The sequence below is a fragment of the Saccopteryx bilineata genome, chromosome 2 (genome assembly GCF_036850765.1).
Source record: "Saccopteryx bilineata isolate mSacBil1 chromosome 2, mSacBil1_pri_phased_curated, whole genome shotgun sequence".
NCBI classification, from domain to species: domain Eukaryota; kingdom Metazoa; phylum Chordata; class Mammalia; order Chiroptera; family Emballonuridae; genus Saccopteryx; species Saccopteryx bilineata.
The window spans coordinates 250652041-250672646 of record NC_089491.1 but is presented as its reverse complement, the minus strand read 5'-3'; the positions used below and the strand labels follow the sequence as shown (position 1 = coordinate 250672646).

The 20606-nt window shown below is 53.1% G+C and overlaps 1 protein-coding gene across 4 annotated transcripts; it reads left to right on the top strand.

The window, feature by feature from the left end:
• The first annotated feature begins 1817 nt into the window (after positions 1-1817).
• RAB36 (RAB36, member RAS oncogene family) lies at positions 1818-20105 on the top strand. Of its 4 annotated transcripts, XM_066260044.1 has the most exons (11): positions 1821-2052; positions 2773-2855; positions 6222-6313; positions 9228-9293; positions 9741-9842; positions 12184-12248; positions 14151-14206; positions 15095-15172; positions 15463-15553; positions 17370-17489; positions 17934-20105. In XM_066260044.1, exons 2-11 carry the CDS (start codon positions 2787-2789, stop codon positions 17996-17998), a joined length of 804 nt encoding a protein of 267 aa, XP_066116141.1. In that variant the 5' UTR covers positions 1821-2052; positions 2773-2786; the 3' UTR covers positions 17999-20105. The 4 variants fall into 4 exon arrangements, with proteins under 4 accessions (XP_066116142.1, XP_066116144.1, XP_066116143.1 ...); XM_066260045.1 differs by lacking the exon at positions 2773-2855 and having other exon boundaries at positions 1818-2052; positions 9741-9846; XM_066260047.1 differs by lacking the exons at positions 2773-2855; positions 12184-12248 and having other exon boundaries at positions 1819-2052.
• Positions 20106-20606: the final 501 nt, after the last annotated feature.

The window sequence follows — 20606 nt, the reverse complement described above, 5'->3', positions numbered from 1 at the left end:
CCCCTCCCACATTCCATCCTGCTAACTACTATCTCATTTTTGTGATTACACAATTTGTACAAGTGCCTCTGGAGGCCATCTAGCCCCACATGCCTCCCTCTCTAAACAGAAACTAGCTCAAAGAAGCTCAGTGGCTTGGGTCAGTTTTTAAATTAGCCATTAATTATAGGAATTAATTTTGTTGCATGAACTCTAGAAACCAGGCATAGGGTATTTAGGCACCATTAAACTCAGAACAATGAAGATTAAGGTCCGTAAATGTCCATCACTTGCCACTGCAGGGTGCTAGACTCCAATCAAATGCCAATTCTACAGGAAGAGCTCTTATGCCATAATTACAGAGAAGAGGAGGTGTCTGCAGAAAAGAGTCAAAGAAGGTAAGCACACCAAAGTATATTAGAGCTGACCTGTACTGTAAGGGCCAGCTATGTGGGACATTACTGTATTCTCTGTCCCAAATGATTTATTTTCACTTTTTTATTCAATAGGCAATATATACACATAGAGGAAAATCCAAAAAAGACTAAAAAAAGAATGTCTTCTTCAGTCCCCTGACAACTGTTTGTCCACAGCATGGCAACCACTGGTATCTTTCCAGAGGTAAGCTAAACTTATACAAGTAAACATGATTTTTATTTACTTTCTAATGTTGTGGGTGCATGCTTCAAACACTGTTCTCCGCTTTGTTTTTTCAAACTTAAGATTTGTAATATGGCTATGTGCAGCCACTGCTCCATCAACATGATACATCAATGAGCTAAACACAAAATCCTGTTGTCATTGCTCTCAGTGGAGGGAGACACAATCAACATAAACAATGTTATAGAATATGTAAGAAAATTGTAAGTGCTTAGAGAAACACTTACTACTATACGTCTCCAGGGGTTGGGAGGATGATGTGATTGTAAACAGGGTGCTTAGGGGAGGCCTCAACTAGAGGTAACATCTGAGCAGACTTGAAGAAGATGAGGAAAGGGAGCAATGTGAATATCTGAGGAAAGACCATTCCACCCACGTCCAGGGAACAGCCAGTGCAAATAGTGTGTGCCTGGCCTGTTAGAGGGACAGCAAGGAGGTCCCTGGAGCGAGTGAAGGATTGGATGGAGAAGGGTGGTAAGTGTTAGGAGATGAAGTAAGAGAGGAAATGGGGCCAGGGCAAATCACATATGGCCTCTTGGGCCATGATAAAGACTTCATTAATCCGAGAGCCATGAGGAGACATGAAAGGGTTTGGAGCCACGGATGAACTGACACGATCTGATCTGTGTTAACAGGATATCTTGCTGAACTGGAAATAGAATGAAGGCAAGGGTGGAAGTAGGAAGGCCAGTTAAGAGGAGAGAAGATGGCTTGGGCCAGGGTGATGCCAATGGAAGTGGGAGGAAGATAAAGAATATTTAGCAAATTTTTAGCATAGAACCTATAGAATTTACTGGTAAGTGAAATATTGCATGTGAGAGAAAGAAAGTCAAGGAGTCTTGAAGATCCGTCCCTATCTATAGATAACGAACACTATAAAATATTTCGATAATCATAAAAATATTTAAAATGTTACTAAAATAAATATTTAAACACTTCACACTGTAATCCCTACCAGTTTGAGCCCTCCACTCCTCCTTGCTACGTTGATTGTCAGAAAGGTCCGCTGCGCTGGTTTCTCCACTGTGGGCCCCGCCCCCGATCCCGCCCCGATCCCGCCCCGGAGCCCAGGCTTCACCCCAGCCATCCACATTCCTTATCCGGCCCCGCCTCCGTGACTATGGTGTCGCCGGTGATAGCCAGTCATTGCCGGTGCTCGGTCGGGTCCAAGTAGCCGCCCTGTCAAGTGCTCGCGGCTCCCTCGAGGCTCTAGTTGCTATGGTGACGGCTGGTGCTGGCTCTAGGACTCTTTCCGCTGCGAGCCCCGCCCAGACCCAGCCCCCGACGTCCAGGATTCGTCAGATGCCCTCTGGTCCCGCGTGGCCGTTGTTGGCATGGTGATTGCTGCGGCAAACCCAGCCAGACCCGGCCTCGCCTAGCCCGGAACCTCTGGAGCCCCAGCAGCCGCTGCTGGTAAGTCGGCCGGCCCGCCTCTGTCCCACCCTCTACCCACCTACATGAGGGCACGTCTCGGAGGCCCGGGTCGGGGGAACGCCGCGTACCCAGCCCACCTCCCACAGCCAGAACCTGAACGCGAGCTGAGCCCCACCGTGGGCCAGGCCCCACTGCGAGCCAGGCCCATGCTGCTCCTGGAGGAGAGCTGGGTCAGAGCGAAGAGGATGACAGGCCTCGCTCGGTCGAGGCCACTCTAGAGGGGAAAGGGGGCAGACAGAAAGAGGAGAGTAGGGCTGTTGAATAGCGTCAGGGCCCCCGGTCCTGGGTGGGTGACAGGCCTTTAGGCTGTAATCTAAGGTCCTCGGCCCACCCAGAGCCTCCATTCCTTAGAGGCTAGGAGCAGGGTCTCCCTCCGCATCCCACTTCCTGCACCTGGCCTGCAAGGATTGTGTGGTGCATCACTCGCAACCAGTCATATGATCAGAGAGAGGCCACCTCAGGAGGAGGGAGACCAGGTATGCGGGACTCCCAGGCAGAGTGAAGCAGGCCTTTCCTCCCACCCTCCACCCCCACCATACTGCCTGCAGATTGGAAGAGATGACCTATGGCCGATACCCCTGACTGAGGAGGAGGCTGGGATCTGTTTTTAAAGTTACTGAAGTTAGACATAAACTTGCAGATGAGTCCCCAGGAATTGGCACAGCTCCCTAACTCTCTTTCCCCTGGTTGGGTCTGCAGAACTCTCTGGAAGGATGAGGTCCTCCCTGATGCCTTTGGGGCCCTCTGTGAGCCGGGACCGCATCATCACCAGCTTCCCTAAGGTAGAGAGTCATTAGGCCAGACCTTGACGTGTGCACTGCTCTCTGACACAATGTCCACATCTAGCTTTCTCCACCAGAAACCAATCAGGTGAATCGGGGAGGTTAGTCTCTTGCTGACAGACTCCAAGAACTTACCAGACTTCTTGAGAAGCTAGGAGACATGACATTGACTTGATCAAGGTGGGCAAAAACGATAAGGGTGAAACCAGGAGACAGTGTGGCATGGAGGTTAAGGGCACCATTGCAGTCAGACAGCCTTGGATGTGAATCTTGAATCTTTCATTAAGCTGTGTGACTATGGGCAAGTTACTCAACCTCTCGGAACCACTGTTACACAGGATAATTCCTCTCACCTTGGGTTCCTGGTTCATAATAAATGGGACTCCTTTGCCTGAGTGGTGGTCATTGTTGTTCTAATTATTATTATTATCAAAACAGCACTCTAGCCTGACCTGTGGCGGCACAGGGTAAAGCACCGAACTGGAACACTGAGGTTGGCAATTCGAAACCCTGGGCTTGCCTGGTCAAGGCACATATGGGAGTTGATGCTTCCTGTTCCTCTACCCTTCTCTCTCTCTCTCCTCTCTCTAAAATAAATAAATAAAATCTTTTTAAAAACCCCAAAAAACAGCACCCCAGTTTCCTGACACCAAATCCAGGGTTCTCCCGCACTCATAATTCTGCCTTCAGTTCCTGCTGAAAACTCTTCCATCTATATTAAAATCCAACATTAATGTAAGCAGGAATGCAAATGAGTACAACCTCCATAGGGGGTGTGGGACAATATTTCCTAAAATGAATGCCTCCACCCTCTGATCCAGTCATTCAAGGCCAGGCATTGAGACAGTTTGTGAAACTAAAGGTCAGACACAACCTAAATGTCCCTGGAAAAGGGGCTGCTTACTCAACAAAATGCTATTTCCTGCCACAAATGAGGAGGAATGAAGCATCTCTTCAGGTGCTAATGTGCAGTGAGAACCAAAGTAAAAGTACAAGGACTAAGGCAATGTGTCCCATGTGTGACAAGAAGAGGAGAGAAAAGAACTGTATGTGTTTGTTTATACCTGCAGAAAATATCTTTGAAGGATACATAAGATCTAGCTCTAGGTGTTTGCCTCCATGTGACTTGGGATGGTGTGGAGGGAGAAATTGTCCCCATGGAATGGCCTTCCTGTCTTTGGAATTCTGTGCCCAGGCTGGTAGGGAAGAAGGTTGTGACTAGGCCCTGGGTATTTTGGTTGCAGTAATGCCTCCAACCCCTTTTCTGCTTTCCCCGGAGTTCTTTCTCCACACCCCCTCAAAGGAAGCCTTAATGTCTCAGTTCTATGGACAATTCCCCCAGGATTTTGTGTCTCATCAGAGACCCAGGCAATTGCTTTCCTACAGGGCCTGATGGGTACCCAGCGATGACGGAGACTGGCATTCAGTGAGCCAAAAGAAAGGGAAATGTGATTGGCACAAAACAGTCCAGGTGTCATGACGAATGACCCCATTTACAGAGCAGGACAGCAAAGTTCAGAGAGGTAGGGAAAGTTTCTTAAGGTCACACAGCTTGGCATAGTGAAGCTAGGACTTGACCTGGCTGTGGCTGACTCCCAATCTCTGACACTCTCCTACCCTGAGAGGTGTCTGTCCTGTTTGCACAGAAGGTGAGATTCTCCCCCACTATCTGTGACAGTCAGGGGTCACAATCCGTAGCTGGCCAAGTTCATTCTGTACCCAAGGACCACACCATCTCAGTCAGACCTGAGAAATTGGTGGTCCAGTGGGGCAAGTCCTTCCCTTTGCCCTGTGTGCCTCAGTTTTCCTGTCTCTAAAATTGGCTCACACTTCCTGCCCAGCCTTCCTTATTACACTTCTCTAATCCATCCAAAATTATGGGATTCTGTAATGACCACTATGCCCAAACTGGGCCCCAGTTTGAAGCTGGTATGCAAATTGACAGGAAAAAGCAGCCAACTTCCTCATACAGTAGCTGGCATTCTTCTGTGTGAATGTGGGCTGCTGTTCCCCTACATGTGATCCTCCAGCAAATGGATGATGAAGTGCTGTTAGGAGTGTCCCTCGATTACAGATGAGGAAACGGGCTCAGTGAGGTTTCACAACTTGTCTTTTTGCGAAGTTCCTTCCACTGTCCCTGCTGCCTCAGTACACCTGGAGCTGAAAGCGCACATGGGCCTGAGCAGAGCCCATTTCAATGCCTGAGCGTACAGGAGAAACACTAAGGCTGGGGGATGTGGCCAAGTCCTGCCATAGGGGACCTCTGGGTCCAAGCAGTGCCCTTAGGGATGTAGTGGGTGGCTGGGCCACCACTGCTATGTCAAAGCAGAGCACACCAGCTGTCTCCAGTGACGCCATTCTCTCCATGTCCTTGCCATACTCTCTGACTAGCCTTGGCCAGTCTGAGACCAAAACATACTGGTCATCTTCAGTTTGTTTTTCTAATATTAAAACAAATGTATATTCAGCATGTGTCATGGCATCTTAATAGCTATGAACATTTGTTGAGCACTTAGTATGTGGCTGGCTGACTCTATGCTTTACAAACATCACATTTTATGCATCCAAGCCTCTGAGGTTTTATAGATGAGAGAATTGAAGTTCAGAGACCTTAGGCAACTGCCCAGGGTCATATAGCACATTCAGGGTGGACGCAGGTCTTCCTGACCCTGTGAGGCTATGCTCTTAAACCACTGCTCAGCTCTGCCTTTTGAAAATTGTGGGAGATCCTAAGTGCCCTTCTAAGACATTTTCCATGCACATTTATGCATATTTTAATTTTTTTAATTTATTGATTTTTAGAAAGATGAAGGGAAAGAGAGAAAGAGAGACATTGATTTGTTGTTCCACTTATTTATGTGATCATTTGATTGATTCTTGTATGTGCCCTGACCAGAGATCGAACCCGCAACCTTGGCATATTGGGACCACGCTCAAACCAACTGAGTTACCTGGCGAGGGCCCATATATGCATATTTTAAAAATGAAAATAGCATAGAGATCTGTAGAAACTATGGGAGAATGTTGGAGCTAAAAGAGCTCTTAAAGCCCACCCCTTGTCTTACCCCAAGAAGACCAGAGGGAATAGAGATCTGTGGTAAGGGCATGGCTGCCCCAGGTGAGACCCAGTTCTCCTGGTCCCTACCTGGTGCCCCTTCTGCTGCTTCTCAGGTCTCACAAGACCCAGAGTCTCGAGGCTGCTTAAAAGATAGAGGATGGATATGACAGGGATCAGGGAAAGCTAATGAGGCTGCCAGTCGTGCAGCTTAAGGGGGAAATGCTGGGAAGCAAGTCACTGCCCAACTGCCCTGCTTGGTGTTAGAGCTGCAGCTTCGCCCATTTGTCTGTCTGTCTGACTCTTTCCAGTGGTACACGCCTGATGCCTGCCTGCAGCTCAAGGAGCACTTCCATGGGCAGGTCAACGCTGCCTGCCAGCGCAGGAACACAGGGACTGTCGGGTGAGTGCCTCCTCCGCACACGGCAGGGGACGTGGGGGGCTGGCAGGAAGGAATGAGTGCGTGCGTGAACGTGTGAATGCACAAATGAAACTCTCACCCAAACTACACCAGTGCAACCCAGTAGAGGCCTGAAGATGATGGGAGTTTTATTTATTTTATTTTATTTATTTATTTTTTTTTACTTTTATTAATTTTTAGAGAGGAGAGAGAGAGAGAGAGAGAGAGAGAGAGAGAGAGAAGAGGGAGGGAGGAGCAGGAAGCATCAACTCCCATATGTGCCTTGACCAGGCAAGCCCAGGGTTTTAAACCGGCGACCTCAGCATTCCAGGTCGACGCTTTATCCACTGCGCCACCGCAGGTCAGGCGATGATGGGAGTTTTATCTGCCCTCATCCGTCTCCACTCTTCCCGGCTCTCCTGCATCCAGATCGGGTACACTTCTGCCGTAGAGAACAGCTTTCCGTGTCTCAATAGGTCATGCATGGGATTTTTTAGCCTGAGTTCTCAGCATTTGTCTTTTTCCTCTGTCTGTAATGTTTTTCCTACTCTTCAGGCCCCACTGTAGTGCCAGGTTCTCTACTCCTGCCGCCAGCCCAGGCTGGGCGCGCACTCCTCTGTGCTCCTGTGCTCCACACACCTGCCTCATGGGACTGCGAGTTTGCCGTTTGGGTTCCTCGCATGAAGATGAAAGTTGTTTCTGCCCTGTTTTGTTTTGGTTTTTTTTTTTTGCATTTTTCCGAAGCTGGAAATGGGGAGGCAGTCAGACAGACTCCCGCATGCGCCCGACCGGGATCCACTTGGTACGCCCACCAGGGGACGATGCTCTGCCCATCTGGGGCGTCGCTCTGTTGCATCCAGAGCCACTCCAGCACCTGGGGCAGAGGCTGAGGAGCCATCCCCAGCGCCCGGGCCATCTTTGCTCCAATGGAGCCTCGCTGTGGGAGGGGAAGAGAGAGACAGAGAGGAAGGAGAGGGGGAGGGGTGGAGAAGCAGATGGGCGCTTCTCCTGTGTGCCCTGGCCGGGAATCGAACCCGGGACTCCTGCACGCTAGGCCGACGCTCTACCACTGACCCAGCCGTCCAAGGCCTCTGCCCTGTTTTTTGCCCTGACAGCCACTTGGCACTGCTGACACTGGGATCCTGCAACACTCACTCCTTTTTTTTTTAATTTCTTTTTTATTTAGAAATTAAATGACATTGATCATTTAATAGAATTATATAGGTTTCAGGTGAACATCTCTATGGCATTTGAACTGTTGATTGCATTGTGTGACCATCACCCAAAGTCAAATCACTCCTTTTAACAAACAGATAGAAGGGCCTGCTTTCATCCCCATCCCGAGGCGTTCACAGACTGCTCAGGGAGTTGGCTGAGCTCACAGGTGTCACACAAGTTTTGGAGGTTGCAGTGGAGGCCTAACTCTGCCATTCTCAAGGTGGATCCAAGGGAGGCAGGGCTCAGTTCAAAATGGCCAAAGCGACCCTGGCTGGTTGGCTCAGTGGTAGAGCGTCGGCCTGGTGTGCGGAAGTCCCAGGTTCGATTCCCGGCCAGGGCACACAGGAGAGGCGCTCATCTGCTTCTCCACCCTTCCCCTTCTCCTTCCTCTCTGTCTCTCTCTTCCCCTCCCACAGCCAAGGCTCCATTGGAGCAAAAGATGGCCCGGGCACTGGGGATGGCTCCTTGGCCTCTGCCCCAGGCGCTAGAGTGGCTCTGGTCGCGACAGAGCGACGCCCCGGAGGGGCAGAGCATCACCCCCTGGTGGGCGTGCCGGGTGGATCCCGGTGGGGCGCATGCGGGAGTCTGTCTGACTGCCTCCCCATTTCCAGCTTCGGAAAAATACAAAAAAAAAAAAAAATGGCCAAAGCCGCTGCAGTCATGGGCTGAAAGTCATGGCCATTTATTCAGGAGTACTGGTTCCATACCATGTGCTTCAAGCAGATTATCTCTCTGACCCTTTACAAGAGCACTGGGAGATGGGGAGACTGAGACATGGAGGGCAACCCCACAACACCTCAGCAGTACCTTTACTCTTTCATATGAGAAGCAGAGTAAGGGGCACCCTGTTCCAGAACTAGAGGCCACCTGGGAGCAGAGGAGACATGGCCTCTGCCCTTATAGTCATGGCCAGGTGAGCTGCACTGTGTCATCAGGTGACAGAGGTACCCTCTTGCAATCTGCAGGCACAGGAAGTACCTGGTCAGAGCTTATCGTTGAGCTTTGGCAGGAGCTGCAGAAACTCAGAGTATCACCCACAGTCCTGGGAATGCTGCTGCACAGAGTGGGGGACACTCACAGAGTGAGGTGGCCGCTGCTCTTGGTGAGCAGGGTCCCAGAGAGCCTGAGAACCTCAGAGCTGCTTTATAGCTCAAGCTGCAGTTCAGACATGCAGACCTGAGTTCTGTCTGTGACATGCCCATTGGCCTAGCTGACGGTAGCAGACACGTCCAAGGGAGCGGGTGTGTCCCACACAGGAAGTGAGAGCTTATAAGGAGCTGGAAGGAGCCAATTAGGTATGTAGTACCAGGGGTCGGTAGGAGGTGCTGTGACCCCTGCACATTGGCGTTGGGTCTGCACGCTCCGTGTGCTCCAGCTGAGCCCCCACCTAGGGCTCCTCCCTCTGCTTCCTCAGCCGCCCGTTGTGCCCAGTGCTAATTCTCACATCAGGAACTGGGGCCCAGCGTGGTCAGGGTTACTGCGCCAGGGACAGCCAAGTCCCCAGAACAAACACAGACTCTCTGGCTCTCCTTTCTGACAGCAGATGGACACAGACCTCAGAGTGTCTCAGCAGATATTCTGTTCCCTGTCCAGGACTGAGGGGTGGCTCACAGGTGGGGAGCACAGGAAGAAAGGGCCTGTGTGTGTGAAGAGGCTCTTGTGACCATGCTTGAGAGGAACATGGCCATGCTCTTCACAGGCTCAGCCTCTCCAAGGTGGTTGTCGTTGGTGACCTCTTCGTGGGCAAGACCAGCCTCATCCACAGGTAAGCACACCGGCCATACCTCCCAGCACCTTGTCAGGACTTTGCCTGGGCGGCCCAAATAGCATTGTTGAGACAGTGTGGCTGCTGGGAACCACACCTTTTGAAAGGGATACAGAAAACCAGGGAAATGTTGGAGTCAGTGGAGAGTATGGCATCCCAGGAGCCTGAGATTAGTCACACTGTCCCTCTGGGGCCATGGGCTCACCCCTCACTGCCCTTGCTGCAGAAGGATTTCCCGCTGCTCAGTTTCTCATTCTCTGTCTCTGACTTGCTGTGTTCACTATAATAGCTTCTCTCCCTCCACATGTTGGCTGTCCATTTGTGGTCTGTCTCTATGGACTATCATCTCTTTAGCGATTCCCAGTGGGTGGACTTTGCATTGGCTCCAGACTTTCACTGTTATGAGTGAAGCTTCCATGCCGCCTCTCTGATGACTTGCTCCCACAGGTTTTGCAAGAATGTTTTTGACCGTGACTACAAGGCCACCATTGGGGTGGACTTTGAAATTGAGCGCTTTGAGATTGCTGGGATCCCCTACAGCCTCCAGATGTAAGTAAGTCCTGCCAATTGGCACTGTCTCCTGCATGGGTCATGGGTGGGCTTTGAGAAGACCCCCTGATGAACTCCTTCTCAGCTGTCCAGTGGCACTCAGCAAGAACGTGTCTGAATAAGCAGGGCTCCAGGTGCCTGCACCTCCTGCACTTGGCCATCCATAATCCCACTCGCCAGGCCAGCAGGTGGCCTCTGGCAAGTCACTTCAGGTCTCTCAGCCTGTCCCCATCTGGATAATGGGCCAAAAGTGGCCTCTGTGTGCCAGACTCTGGTGGAGGCCACGTGGTCCATATGCCTTCCTCAGTCCTGAGGCACCCTCTTCTCCTCACCCTATTGCCCTTGCTCTGCTTTCCCTCTGTCTGTCTTCTTCCCTGCTGGACTCAGTGGCCACTGCTTCCTCTCCTCCCCTCTGGTTTCCCTCAAAACATCCCAGTGTCTCTCCCCCAGGTGCCCACTTTCCCACCAGAGCTTTAGACCTCGTCTTCCCTCTCCTCTGGCACATGGAGGATGCCGCAGGCCTGCACACATCCCCAGCCCTGCCCTGTCCTATGTGGCCCCACCCATCCCATGCTCCCCTTTGTGGCTGCCCCTGTCCATCTCCCCTTGCGTGCTGGTGTTCATCATGTCTCTGTCATGGTCCCTTCTCCTTTCTTTCTCCCCAAGATTCACATCTGCTCCTCTGGTTTCATTCCTCAGTCCTCCATGCCCTGCCAGGCTGGGCTGGGGATCCATGGTAATCAGGATGGGGCTCACCCTCTTGTGGACCTCAGCTCCGAACTCTGTCGAGACTTCCCCCTTCTCGGAGGACTTCTTTTTTTTTTTTTTTTTTTTTTTTTTTTAATTTTTTTTTTTATTTATTTATTCATTTTGGAGAGAACAGAGAGAGAGAGAGAGAGAGAGAGAGAGAGAGAGAGAGGAGAGACAGAGAGAGAGAAGGGGGGGAGGAGCTGTAAGCATCAAATCCCATATGTGCCTTGACCAGGCAAGCCCAGGGTTTTGAACCGGCGACCTTAGGATTTCCAGGTCGACGCTTCATCCACTGTGCCACCACAGGTCAGGCTCGGAGGACTTCTATAGTCCCAGTGCAGTCCTAGAGCCAGGTGGTACCACTAAGTCTCCCCCACGGGGAGTAGAGGGTCAGACTGGAGTGGGAGAGGCTGTGGAAATGCAGGGCTGCAGGACCAGCAGGATCTGGAAGCAGGAGAGCCGGGAAGAGTGGAGAGGGATGAGGACAGCCCAGGCAGAGCCGTGAAGAGAATGGCCTGTGGCTGGGCTCACCATTGTGACCACTGGCTGTGTCTAATTAGAGGGCCCAGGACAAAGTAGGGACGCTGTCCTGGCTTAACCTCTCATTGTCCTAATTAAGGCTGTTACCAGCCACCTGACTGGCCTCACTGCCAGGCCACCCTTCCAGCTCCCCACCGAGTCATCTTCAGAAGTGAAAGAAAATGTGAACCAATTTGAATTAATGAAAGAATAACGGCAGAAAGTTCTGCATCATGGTGCATCCCTTGAAAAAATTTCAGACCACTGATGTCTTGTTCCTGAATTGTCTACTTGTTAATTAACTAAGAAAAGTTAAGTTTTGATCTGTTGATTTTATAAAGGGATAGATTTTCAGACTCAGCCCTGCATATTGACTTCCTGCCTGGTTCTAAACCAGGGCGAGTAGATAGCAGCATTTGTATCCTTCTTTCCTATAGTGTGCCCGTGCAGACATCATTAATCAATTGTTGCATTCTTTTCAATGGAGCCAAGGCTCAGCTTCTCCAGAAAGCAAGAGCTAACTGATCAGAGTCCCCCAGGAGATACAAACCATGTCCCTGTTACATGCCTTCACCCTGACCCAGGGAACTAAGCACCCCTTCTGCTACAGTGCAGAAGGTGAAGCCATGGCCCAGTCATAGTTTAGCAAGTGGCAGGGCCATAGCTGGAGGTCCAGCCTGGAGCCCCTGTCCTGTTCACAGGGCCTCCTCTGCAGGTGGCCCTCCTCATCTTCAGAGCAAGCACATCAGGAACATATTCTGTTTTTCAATGGCAGTCAGAAGGGACTGAGCTACAGCTCCACTCATCCAGGCAGTGGAACTACTAAGGCCATGCCCTTCTCCCATGGATACAGTGCGTCCAGCCAGGGAGGTCCCCATGGGCTCCCTAGAGAGGAAGCCTAAGGAGTTGGGAGGTGGGCGAGGCTGACTGTCTGCAGACACTTCCTGAAGCCCATGCACTGGCTTGGGCCCTCAGTCTGCCATCCAGGGCCCCACTAGCCTGCTGAGCTCTGACCACTGCAATCCCTTAATCTGCCACCTCTGTTTCCCCTTTTCTCTCTGCCACCACACAGCTGGGACACAGCAGGGCAAGAGAAGTTCAAGTGCATCGCATCTGCCTACTACCGGGGTGCCCAGGGTGAGCAGCGGGCGATGGCAGTGGTGGGGTCCTCAAAGAAGTCCAGGCCCTCTGCCACAGGCACCATTTCTGTCCCCAAGATGCACTGAGCATCCCTCTGGCCAATCCTCAGGGCCTTTGGGGACTCTGTGATGATGGGTGCTCCCTGTCTCAGCCCATTTCGGCTCAGAAGTGCACAGAGGGAGAAGCGCATGTCCAGAGACCCCAGAAAGAAGAGCAGAGTCGACTCCAGGAGGAGGTGGGGGGAGGCTAGGCCACTGACAGGAGGAGGCGAGGGGCAGGCTGCAGCTCCCTATTTTCTACCCTTCCTGCTCCCAAGAAGTTGTTTCTCTAAAGCTGTATTTTGCTAATTGTTCTCACAGCGTAGTTGCCATTGGTTGAAAGTCTGTCCTACATCAAGTCCCAGACCAAGAGCTTTTAAAAGAGCTGCTCTAGGTGCTCTCCTTCCTGGGAACACACCCACCCCTTTATCCCCTCTCAGGCACGCATCTCCTAAACTCTAGGGGCCCCAGAGACTTGCAACCAGGGGAGCAATGGGCAGTGGCAGCTCGTCCCGGGCTCACCCCTTGAAGCTCTCTCCAAGGCCCCCTGTCTCTGACTTCCCGGTGAGCCAGAGCAGCCCTGTCCAGGCTCTCCTGTTGCTTCTTCTGTTCTAGGCCCTTCCTTGTTTCACTGTCCCCAACTTTTTTTTTTTTTTTTTTTTTTTTTTTTTTTTACAGAGGCAGAGATAGACAGGGACAGACAGACAGGAACAGAGAGAGAGATGAGAAGCATCAATCATCAGTTTCTTGTTGCGTGTTGCGACTTCTTAGTTGTTCATTGATTGCTTTCTCACATGTGCCTTGACTGTGGGCCTTCAGCAGACCGAGCAACCCCCCGCTGGAGCCAGCGACCTTGGGTCCAAGCTGGTGAGCTCTTTGCTCAAGCCAGATGAGCCCGCGCTCAAGCTGGCGACCTCGGGGTCTCGAACCTGGGTCCTTCCGCATCCCAGTCCGACGCTCTATCCACTGTGCCACCACCTGGTCAGGCACTGTCCCCAACTTTAATAAACATACTCTCGGCCCTGGCCGGTTGGCTCAGCGGTAGAGCGTCGGCCTGGCGTGCGGGGGACCTGGGTTCGATTCCTGGCCAGGGCACATAGGAGAAGCGCCCATTTGCTTCTCCACCCCCCTCCCCTCCTTCCTCTCTGTCTCTCTCTTCCCCTCCCGCAGCCAAGGCTCTATTGGAGCAAAGATGGCCCGGGCGCTGGGGATGGCTCCTTGGCCTCTGCCCCAGGTGCTAGAGTGGCTCTGGTCGCGGCAGAGCGACGCCCCGGAGGGGCAGAGCATCGCCCCCTGGTGGGCAGAGCGTTGCCTCGGTGGGCGTGCGGGTGGATCCCGGTTGGGCGCATGCGGGAGTCTGTCTGACTGTCTCTCCCCGTTTCCAGCTTCAGAAAGAAAAAAAAAAAAAAAAAAGAACATACTCTCAAAAAATAAATAGATAACTAAAATAGCTGCTCTAGCTTGACCCTCACAGCAACCCGAGAGCTAGAGGCATTGTTCTCACACCTCAGTGGTGGGGAAGCAGGCTCTCAGCGGGAAGGCCGCGCCCAAGCCCCCTCAGCTCTGCGTGGCAGAGGGGAGACTTGAACTCAGGAGCCTCAAGCTCGTCATCCCTCACTGTGGCTGCACTGCTGGGTGTGGGTCAGAGAGGGTGTAGGAGGGTGAGTTACGAGGGGCAGCCATGGGGTGTCCCCTTCCCAGCCTCCATTGTGGGAACCAGACTGAGTCCCTGGGGACCCACCCCGGCAGTTCCTGGGGAGCAGGGGGCCACCTGGAGGGACCCGTCCCCGCCCCTTGTCACACCTACTGTGTTTGCCTCATCTGTCTCTGACCAGCTCTTGGCTTTTCCCCACATGTGCAGCGATCATCACGGCCTTTGACCTCTCTGACCTGCAGACTCTGGAACATACCCGGCAAGTCTGGGAATCTGTAGCCCCTCTGGTCCCCCTGGACTCAGAAAACCACCTGGAAGGGCTCCCCAAATCTGGGCCCATGAACTGGACCCCCAATGGCAAGCACAAGTGACCAGCTCGCTTGTCAAGACTGCCACAGGCTACTCACTGTCCAGTTGTCTTATTATCCCCCAAGATGTGCACCCATATGCTGAAGTCAGGGCTGGCGCAGGGCACAGAGCCGCAGAGCCACACGGGCCTGTGCTCAGAGAGCCTGCGCCTGCTTAATGTCTGCTTTTGCCATCTCAAAAGCCTTAATGCTGTATGAAGAGCCTCATGTTTCCATTCTCCCTGAGCCCTGCACTTTGTATGGCCAGTCCTCTCTGAAGAGGCATTATTTGGCACTTGCTATCTTGGGCAGGGATCTGGTCCAGAGAACTGGCAACATGACCAGTTCCAGGAGGCCATCTTGCTTCTGCCAGAATCATCCAGCTAATGGACCAGAGTCCCCTTCACCTCACTTTTGTTTGAGCATTCACTTCTCTCAAACCCTGTGAGGGAGGCCAAGGTGATCATTCCAGTTGATGACAGTGTAGGACTCACCCAAGCTGACACAAGGCAAGCACAGAGCCATGGCCAAGACTGGGTCTTCATCTCCCCTGGCAAGTGCTCTTGTGACCCCATTCCCCTGTGGTCCAGCCAAGGCCCTTCTGGCTTCAGGATTGGTGCTCTTTCAGCCAGCGTGGGTCAAGATACCCTCCCAGCACCCCTGGCTTAGTGCTCCCAGCCCTGGGGAGGAACTGGGTATGCACCTATCCCCTGCACTCTTGGGCCTCTCTGGATGGGTAGGGCTGTCTCTCAGCCAGTTCCCTCCCCCACCCCACCCCAGCCAACCCCTGTGTGTTCCAGGCAGTGGCTGGAGGATGCACTGAGAGAGAATGAGCCGGGTTCCTGCTTTGTGTTCCTCGTGGGAAACAAGAAGGACCTTCTGGTGAGCCAGGTGGCCCCCAGGAAAATGTACCTGCTTTCAGCCCAAGCCTGGGAAATGGAGGGTGCCACTGTCAGGGCTAGCTGAGGATTTGGACTGCAGGCCTGGGACCTGAACAGTAGGGGTACTCATCCCAGGGAGGGCAGCTTGCATCAGATTTGCCCTGTCAGGCATCCTCCACCCACCCCGAACTGGGGCCTGCCCAGCCCAGGGAGATGGGGAGGATGGAGTCGCAGTGGGAGGTGGCAGCCACCTTCCCAGACTCCTCCTTGAAGAAGGGCTGCTTCTCCCAGTCAAGGGCAGCGTGTGAGCAGGTGGAAGTGGAAGCCATGCACCTGGCTAATGAGATGCAGGCCGAGTACTGGTCGGTGTCAGCTAAGACAGGTGAGTAGGCACGGGGCTATCGCCATGGTGCTCTGTGGGAGGCTCACGCATTTCCTTCTACGGACCTCTTAGTGCCCACAGCACAGCTGTGCTCATGACTTAGCAGGGCCTTCTATTGCCTTAGCAGAGTATCCTCCTCTCTAAGGGGGACTGGGAGCCCAGCCCTATACAACAGGAATAGCAACACCTGACCCTTTGGACAGGTCACTTTAGTCCTTGTGAAGTCACTTCCAGGGTCCCAGGGTGGCAGTGCTAGGTCTAGGATTAGAACTCAGCATTCACCTGTAACCACTGCAGAACCCTGCCCACAACCTATGCATATCAGGTGGGAAGCACCACCTGGCACACAGAAGGGCCCAGTAACTGCCATCTCTTCCGTGGGTATCATCATGGGAGACACTGAAACATGGCTCACAGCCTCCAGCCTTCATTCAATCCCACCGATCTGGCCCCTGGCTCCTGAGCTGCCTTCCCCCATGGGCCACTGCTCACCATGGCCACTGAGAGATGCCCAACGTTTCTCAGCCTCAGTATTCTCATCTGGGAAGTGGGGTATGCGTCCATCTCATTTCATTCATTCATTCATTTTGAGAGAGACAGGAAGGAAAAGAGATGAGAAGCATCAACTTGTAGTTGCTGCACATTGGTTGTTCATTGATTGCTTCACATATGTGCCTTTACTGGGGGGCTCCAGCCAAGCTAGTGACCCCTTGCTTAAGCCAGCAACCATGGGATCGTGTTAATGATCCCACATCCCAGCTGGTGACCCTGCTCTCAAGCTAGGAAGCCTGCACTCAAGCTGTATGAGCCCACACTCAAGCCAGCGACCTTGGTGTTTTGAACCTAGAACTTCAGTGTCCCAGGTTGATGCTCTATCCACTGCACCACCACCAGTCAGGCCATCTCATTTTGTTTTTAATGGAAAACATGTTTGAAATTACAAAAGCCATAGGTATTCACCAAGAAAAATTAGACAATGCAGAGAAGCAAAGAACAGACTGAAAACAAACGTTGTTGGGGGCATGAAATAAAATAACATGCAATGAGTTCCTGGCACAGAGAGGATCTGGGGGCTTGGGAATTACACCTGCACGGTGGTCCTTACCCTGGTGAGGTCCAGAGCAGACGCTACCAGGGGACTGGTGAGGCAGTGGCAAGAAGGCTGAGGACAGGAGCCACGGTAGAAACACCACCTCCAGTCCAGCACAAATGAAAATGTGGCAGCTCCCAGGCCTGGTTCCCTCTGCTCCTTGACACCCCTGTGCCTGTGAGAACACTCCCTCTCTGAGCAACAGCATGTTCACTGAGAGCTCCCTGTGGGCCAAGCAGAATTTCCCTGGGCAATCATACAGGCTGTTGGCTGCACAAGGGCCGTGTGCATGGGGGGCACGGGAACCCCATTCTGTGCTCAGCTGGGCGGCCTCTACCTGGAGGAGGATTCAGAAAGGCTCCATGTGGGGTCTGGCAGTAAGTGTTAATTCTCACAGCTGCCCCTGAAGAGGTGCTCACAAGTTACAGGAGAGCAGGCAGCCTTCTGGCCCATGGGAGGTACTCAGTACCGACTGGTTGGAAAAATAGGGTCTGGGAAGCCAAGGTGCAGAGATTTGAGGGAGCTGCTGGGGCAGGTGGTCAGAGTGGGGAGGGGGCTGAAGCCAGCTGGGAAGCCAGGCCAGCTGGCCAGTCCACTGCACTGCACTGTCCCAAGCAGCCCCAGAGGTGGACTGCCCCGACCCTCATACCCATCAGCTCCCACCCAAATGCATCTGTGGGGGAGGGCAGAGGTGGATGGGTTTACATCTGTTTTTTGGGCCCACAGGGGAGAACGTGAACGCCTTCTTCAGCCGCGTGGCTGCCCTGGCATTCGAGCAGTCTGTGCTGCGAGATCTGGAGAGGAGGAGCAGCTGCCGACTCCAGGTCGGCGATGGAGATCTCATCCGTGCGTACAGGCACTGGGTTGGGCTGGAAGCAGGCCTATGGCCTAAAATCTATGCCCACCATCTTCTCATCCCCCTCTCTGGGCTGTCCTTTCTCCCATCACTGTGACCTCAGACCTGCAGGCTCCCTCCCTGCTGACCCCACCTGCCAACTCACACTCCCTTCTTGGCTCCCTTTGTTTGCTTGGAAGTTTCCTCATGGGCCAAGCTGGGCATTCCAGACTCCCCAAATGTGTCCTGGCTTTGCTCTCCTAGTACCTGCCTTTCCCCACTCTGTTCCACCACCTGGAATGTGTCCCTGTGCCAGGCCTTGAATGAGAGGCCTTGGGGTTCAAGTCCACAGTTCTGACCAGCAGTCACCAGAGGTTATCAGCATGGGGGTCCCTGTCCAATGTCCATGCAGGTGTCTGGTTGATGCCAAGTGACTTCTCCCCTCCCCCTTACAGGAATGGAGGGAAGTCCATCTGAGACCCAGGAGAGCAAGAGGCCCTCCAGCCTCGGTTGCTGTTAGCAGGGGGCTGTATCAGAGGCCTCTGCTCCCCACACACACACACAGAGGCAGTGCTTTCTGTGAATGTGGAGGGGTGACATAGAGCCCAAGCTCCGCGACGTGCCTGTCCACCCACTGCTCCAGCGCTCAGCCACTTCTTTTTAGCAGACGGGAGCCAGGAAAAGTCCGTACCGGCTTCCCAGGGGATCCACACCGCCCAACTTGTGGGGCCGCTGTGGTGATATCTGGAAGGCAAGACTCGCCTGCAGTCACCAGTCTGCCCTGGCCTTGAGAGGCCTCGGACTGTAGACACAGGGCACTTGTGCCCATGGCCCACATTGCCTTCAGCACACGTCAGCGTCCACCAGGTGCTCTTTCTCAGCTTTCCTGAGTTGGCCTCTGAATCCTTCTGATATCAGCGGTCCAGGTAAGCAGGGCTTGTCAGAGTTGGCACATAAGAGATTACTCACCCACCATCCCAGCCTGGGGCTTCTATGTTTGCAGCAGGACTCACAGTTCTGGGTCTCCTGCCCCTCTGCCACAGTCTTGCAGGGTCCCTGGGTAGCCTTGCCTCCAGAGGACGATGGATGAGGCCTCTCCAGCCCTTTCTGGCCCAGGGGCCATCTTTGGCTCCTCCTTGATCCCCAGGGTCCTACCCTCTGGTCAGTGGGCAAGGACCTGCAGAACAGGTCACTCATACCCCTCTGGCCCACCTGGACGATGAATTTCCTTAACCATGCTACAGGTGAAAGACTGCCCAGCTGCCCCCAGGGTAACTCACCGCTGCATCCCTTCAGTGTGGCACTGCCCTGCTCTGACACTGGCAGCAGTCACCCAAACTCTGCTGGGCTAGTGCCCACTGTTGCCTGCACTACCCCTCTCCCACCTGCTTGCCCAGGAAGAGCCCAGGAGTGAGAAAATGCTGGCCACTTGTCTCTCAGCACCTTTGTGATGGCAGCCATGTGTCTGGAGGACATCGGAGGCCCTCCGGAGTATAGCGTGCTCCTGTCGCCACCACCCCTGCTGCACACCTGACAGGCAGGAGTGGCCGGGCCCACCCCCAGCTCCTGCCCAGAACACCCTGCCCTCTCCATGCCCTCATGTTGCTCTTCCATGGGGGCTCTTCACTGCCCCACACCCACCCCACACTCCCATACCCTAGGTGTGTTCCACTCATCAGATTTGCCCTGTCAGGGAAAATAGGCAGGCAGGCACATCCAAACACAGCCCACCTGCTTCTTGCAGATGGTCAGCATTTTGCAAGCAGCCATTCTGGTCAGCGCTGGTGCCCAGCACCCTGGACGCTATAGGTAGTGTGCCCAGGACACTACAGGTGCTCATAGTGACTACCACACATCGGTGGGGGAAGAACACTGGCCTCTTTTTATGTTTACTTTCATTTTGCCACATTTTAAGCTCTTTTTTTATAGATATAAAATACTTCTTTGTATAAATCATGGTTAAAAGAATTGCATGCTATTGACAAATGACAGAGTACAAAGTTGTGTGCAAAGTGAAGGTCCCCCTCCAGTAGGTGGCGCCCCTGGGAAGTAAGCCTTGTTCCAGCTGATAGAGTTCCTTCCAGACTGTTCCTCAGTGAGCACAACAGTGACTTTTGTTGGTTAGTTTTTAATCAGAATGACCTTTCTCCGCACACACGAACTGGAGCTTGCATTGTCCCCTGCGGGAGCCTGTCCACATACCGAGCCTGCACGCTCCAACAGCTGCCGGTGTTCCTTCGTGTGGATGGAACCTGCCGCATTGTGGGGCTTTGTGTCAGCTTTTAGCTTTTACAGAAGTTGCTGCATTGATCATCCTTTACACACAGAGTTCCCCAAGGAGGCCTTGCTGGCTTTCTGTGGACTGTTACCCCAGTTTGATCCACTAGACAAAATCTTGGGGGGCAGGCCACATTGGGGGTGCATTAGGGCTGCGTTTGCAGCACACAACAGAAAGTGTCACAGATGCGGTGGCTGGGCTCTCTAAGGCCTCCTCTCTCTGCCCCTCAGGCTCCAGAATTGGGGGCAGTAATGGTGTTCTGCTGTGACCAGCTCCTGAGCTAGGACTACACTGTCTCATGTGCACCCACCCCTTGTAAATTGCCCTTTATTAAACACTTCTTGGGTTGCCCACTGTGTGTGCTGTTATTCTCACTAATTGATGTGGTGTATCCGTCAGAATCACTACATGTGGTTCCACTGATGTGACGAGTCAACGACCACATGCAAGTGCTTCCATAATGTCCTTCTGCCTTGTTTCCCCTGGCCCCTTACCCACGCCTTCCCTCTCTGAGCCCACCCTGGCGTTTGAGGCCCCTCCGTGGCCACCCTGGCTCACCCCTGCAGGCCCCTGTGCTCCAGCCTGCATCCCTGTCCCTTCACCACCAGTCACAATGCTGTCTTTGCAGGTAGGTGCCTGGCCCCCTTCCCTGCCCAGAAACTCAGTGTCCCTCCTCCTGGAGGACTTTATGGATTTCCCCATGACTGTTACAGCACTCGTTACCTTTGGGTGGGGTTGTCTGTTAACTGCAGCAACCCTGGGGGTGGGTGTCATGACCCTCCTGTCCCCAACCAATAGGTGGGGGACCAGGCACAAGAGCAGAAGTGATGGGCACATCTGAGCACCTGCT

Excerpts from the sequence above, each read along its gene's own strand:
- RAB36 (XM_066260044.1), top strand. The coding sequence starts at position 2,787 with ATGAGGTCCTCCCTGATGCCTTTGGGGCCCTCTGTGAGCCGGGACCGC. Across the intron at positions 2,856-6,221 it reads TCATCACCAGCTTCCCTAAG|TGGTACACGCCTGATGCCTG; the intron begins GTAGAGAGTCAT and ends GACTCTTTCCAG. Across the intron at positions 14,207-15,094 it reads CTCTGGAACATACCCGGCAA|TGGCTGGAGGATGCACTGAG; the intron begins GTCTGGGAATCT and ends TGTTCCAGGCAG.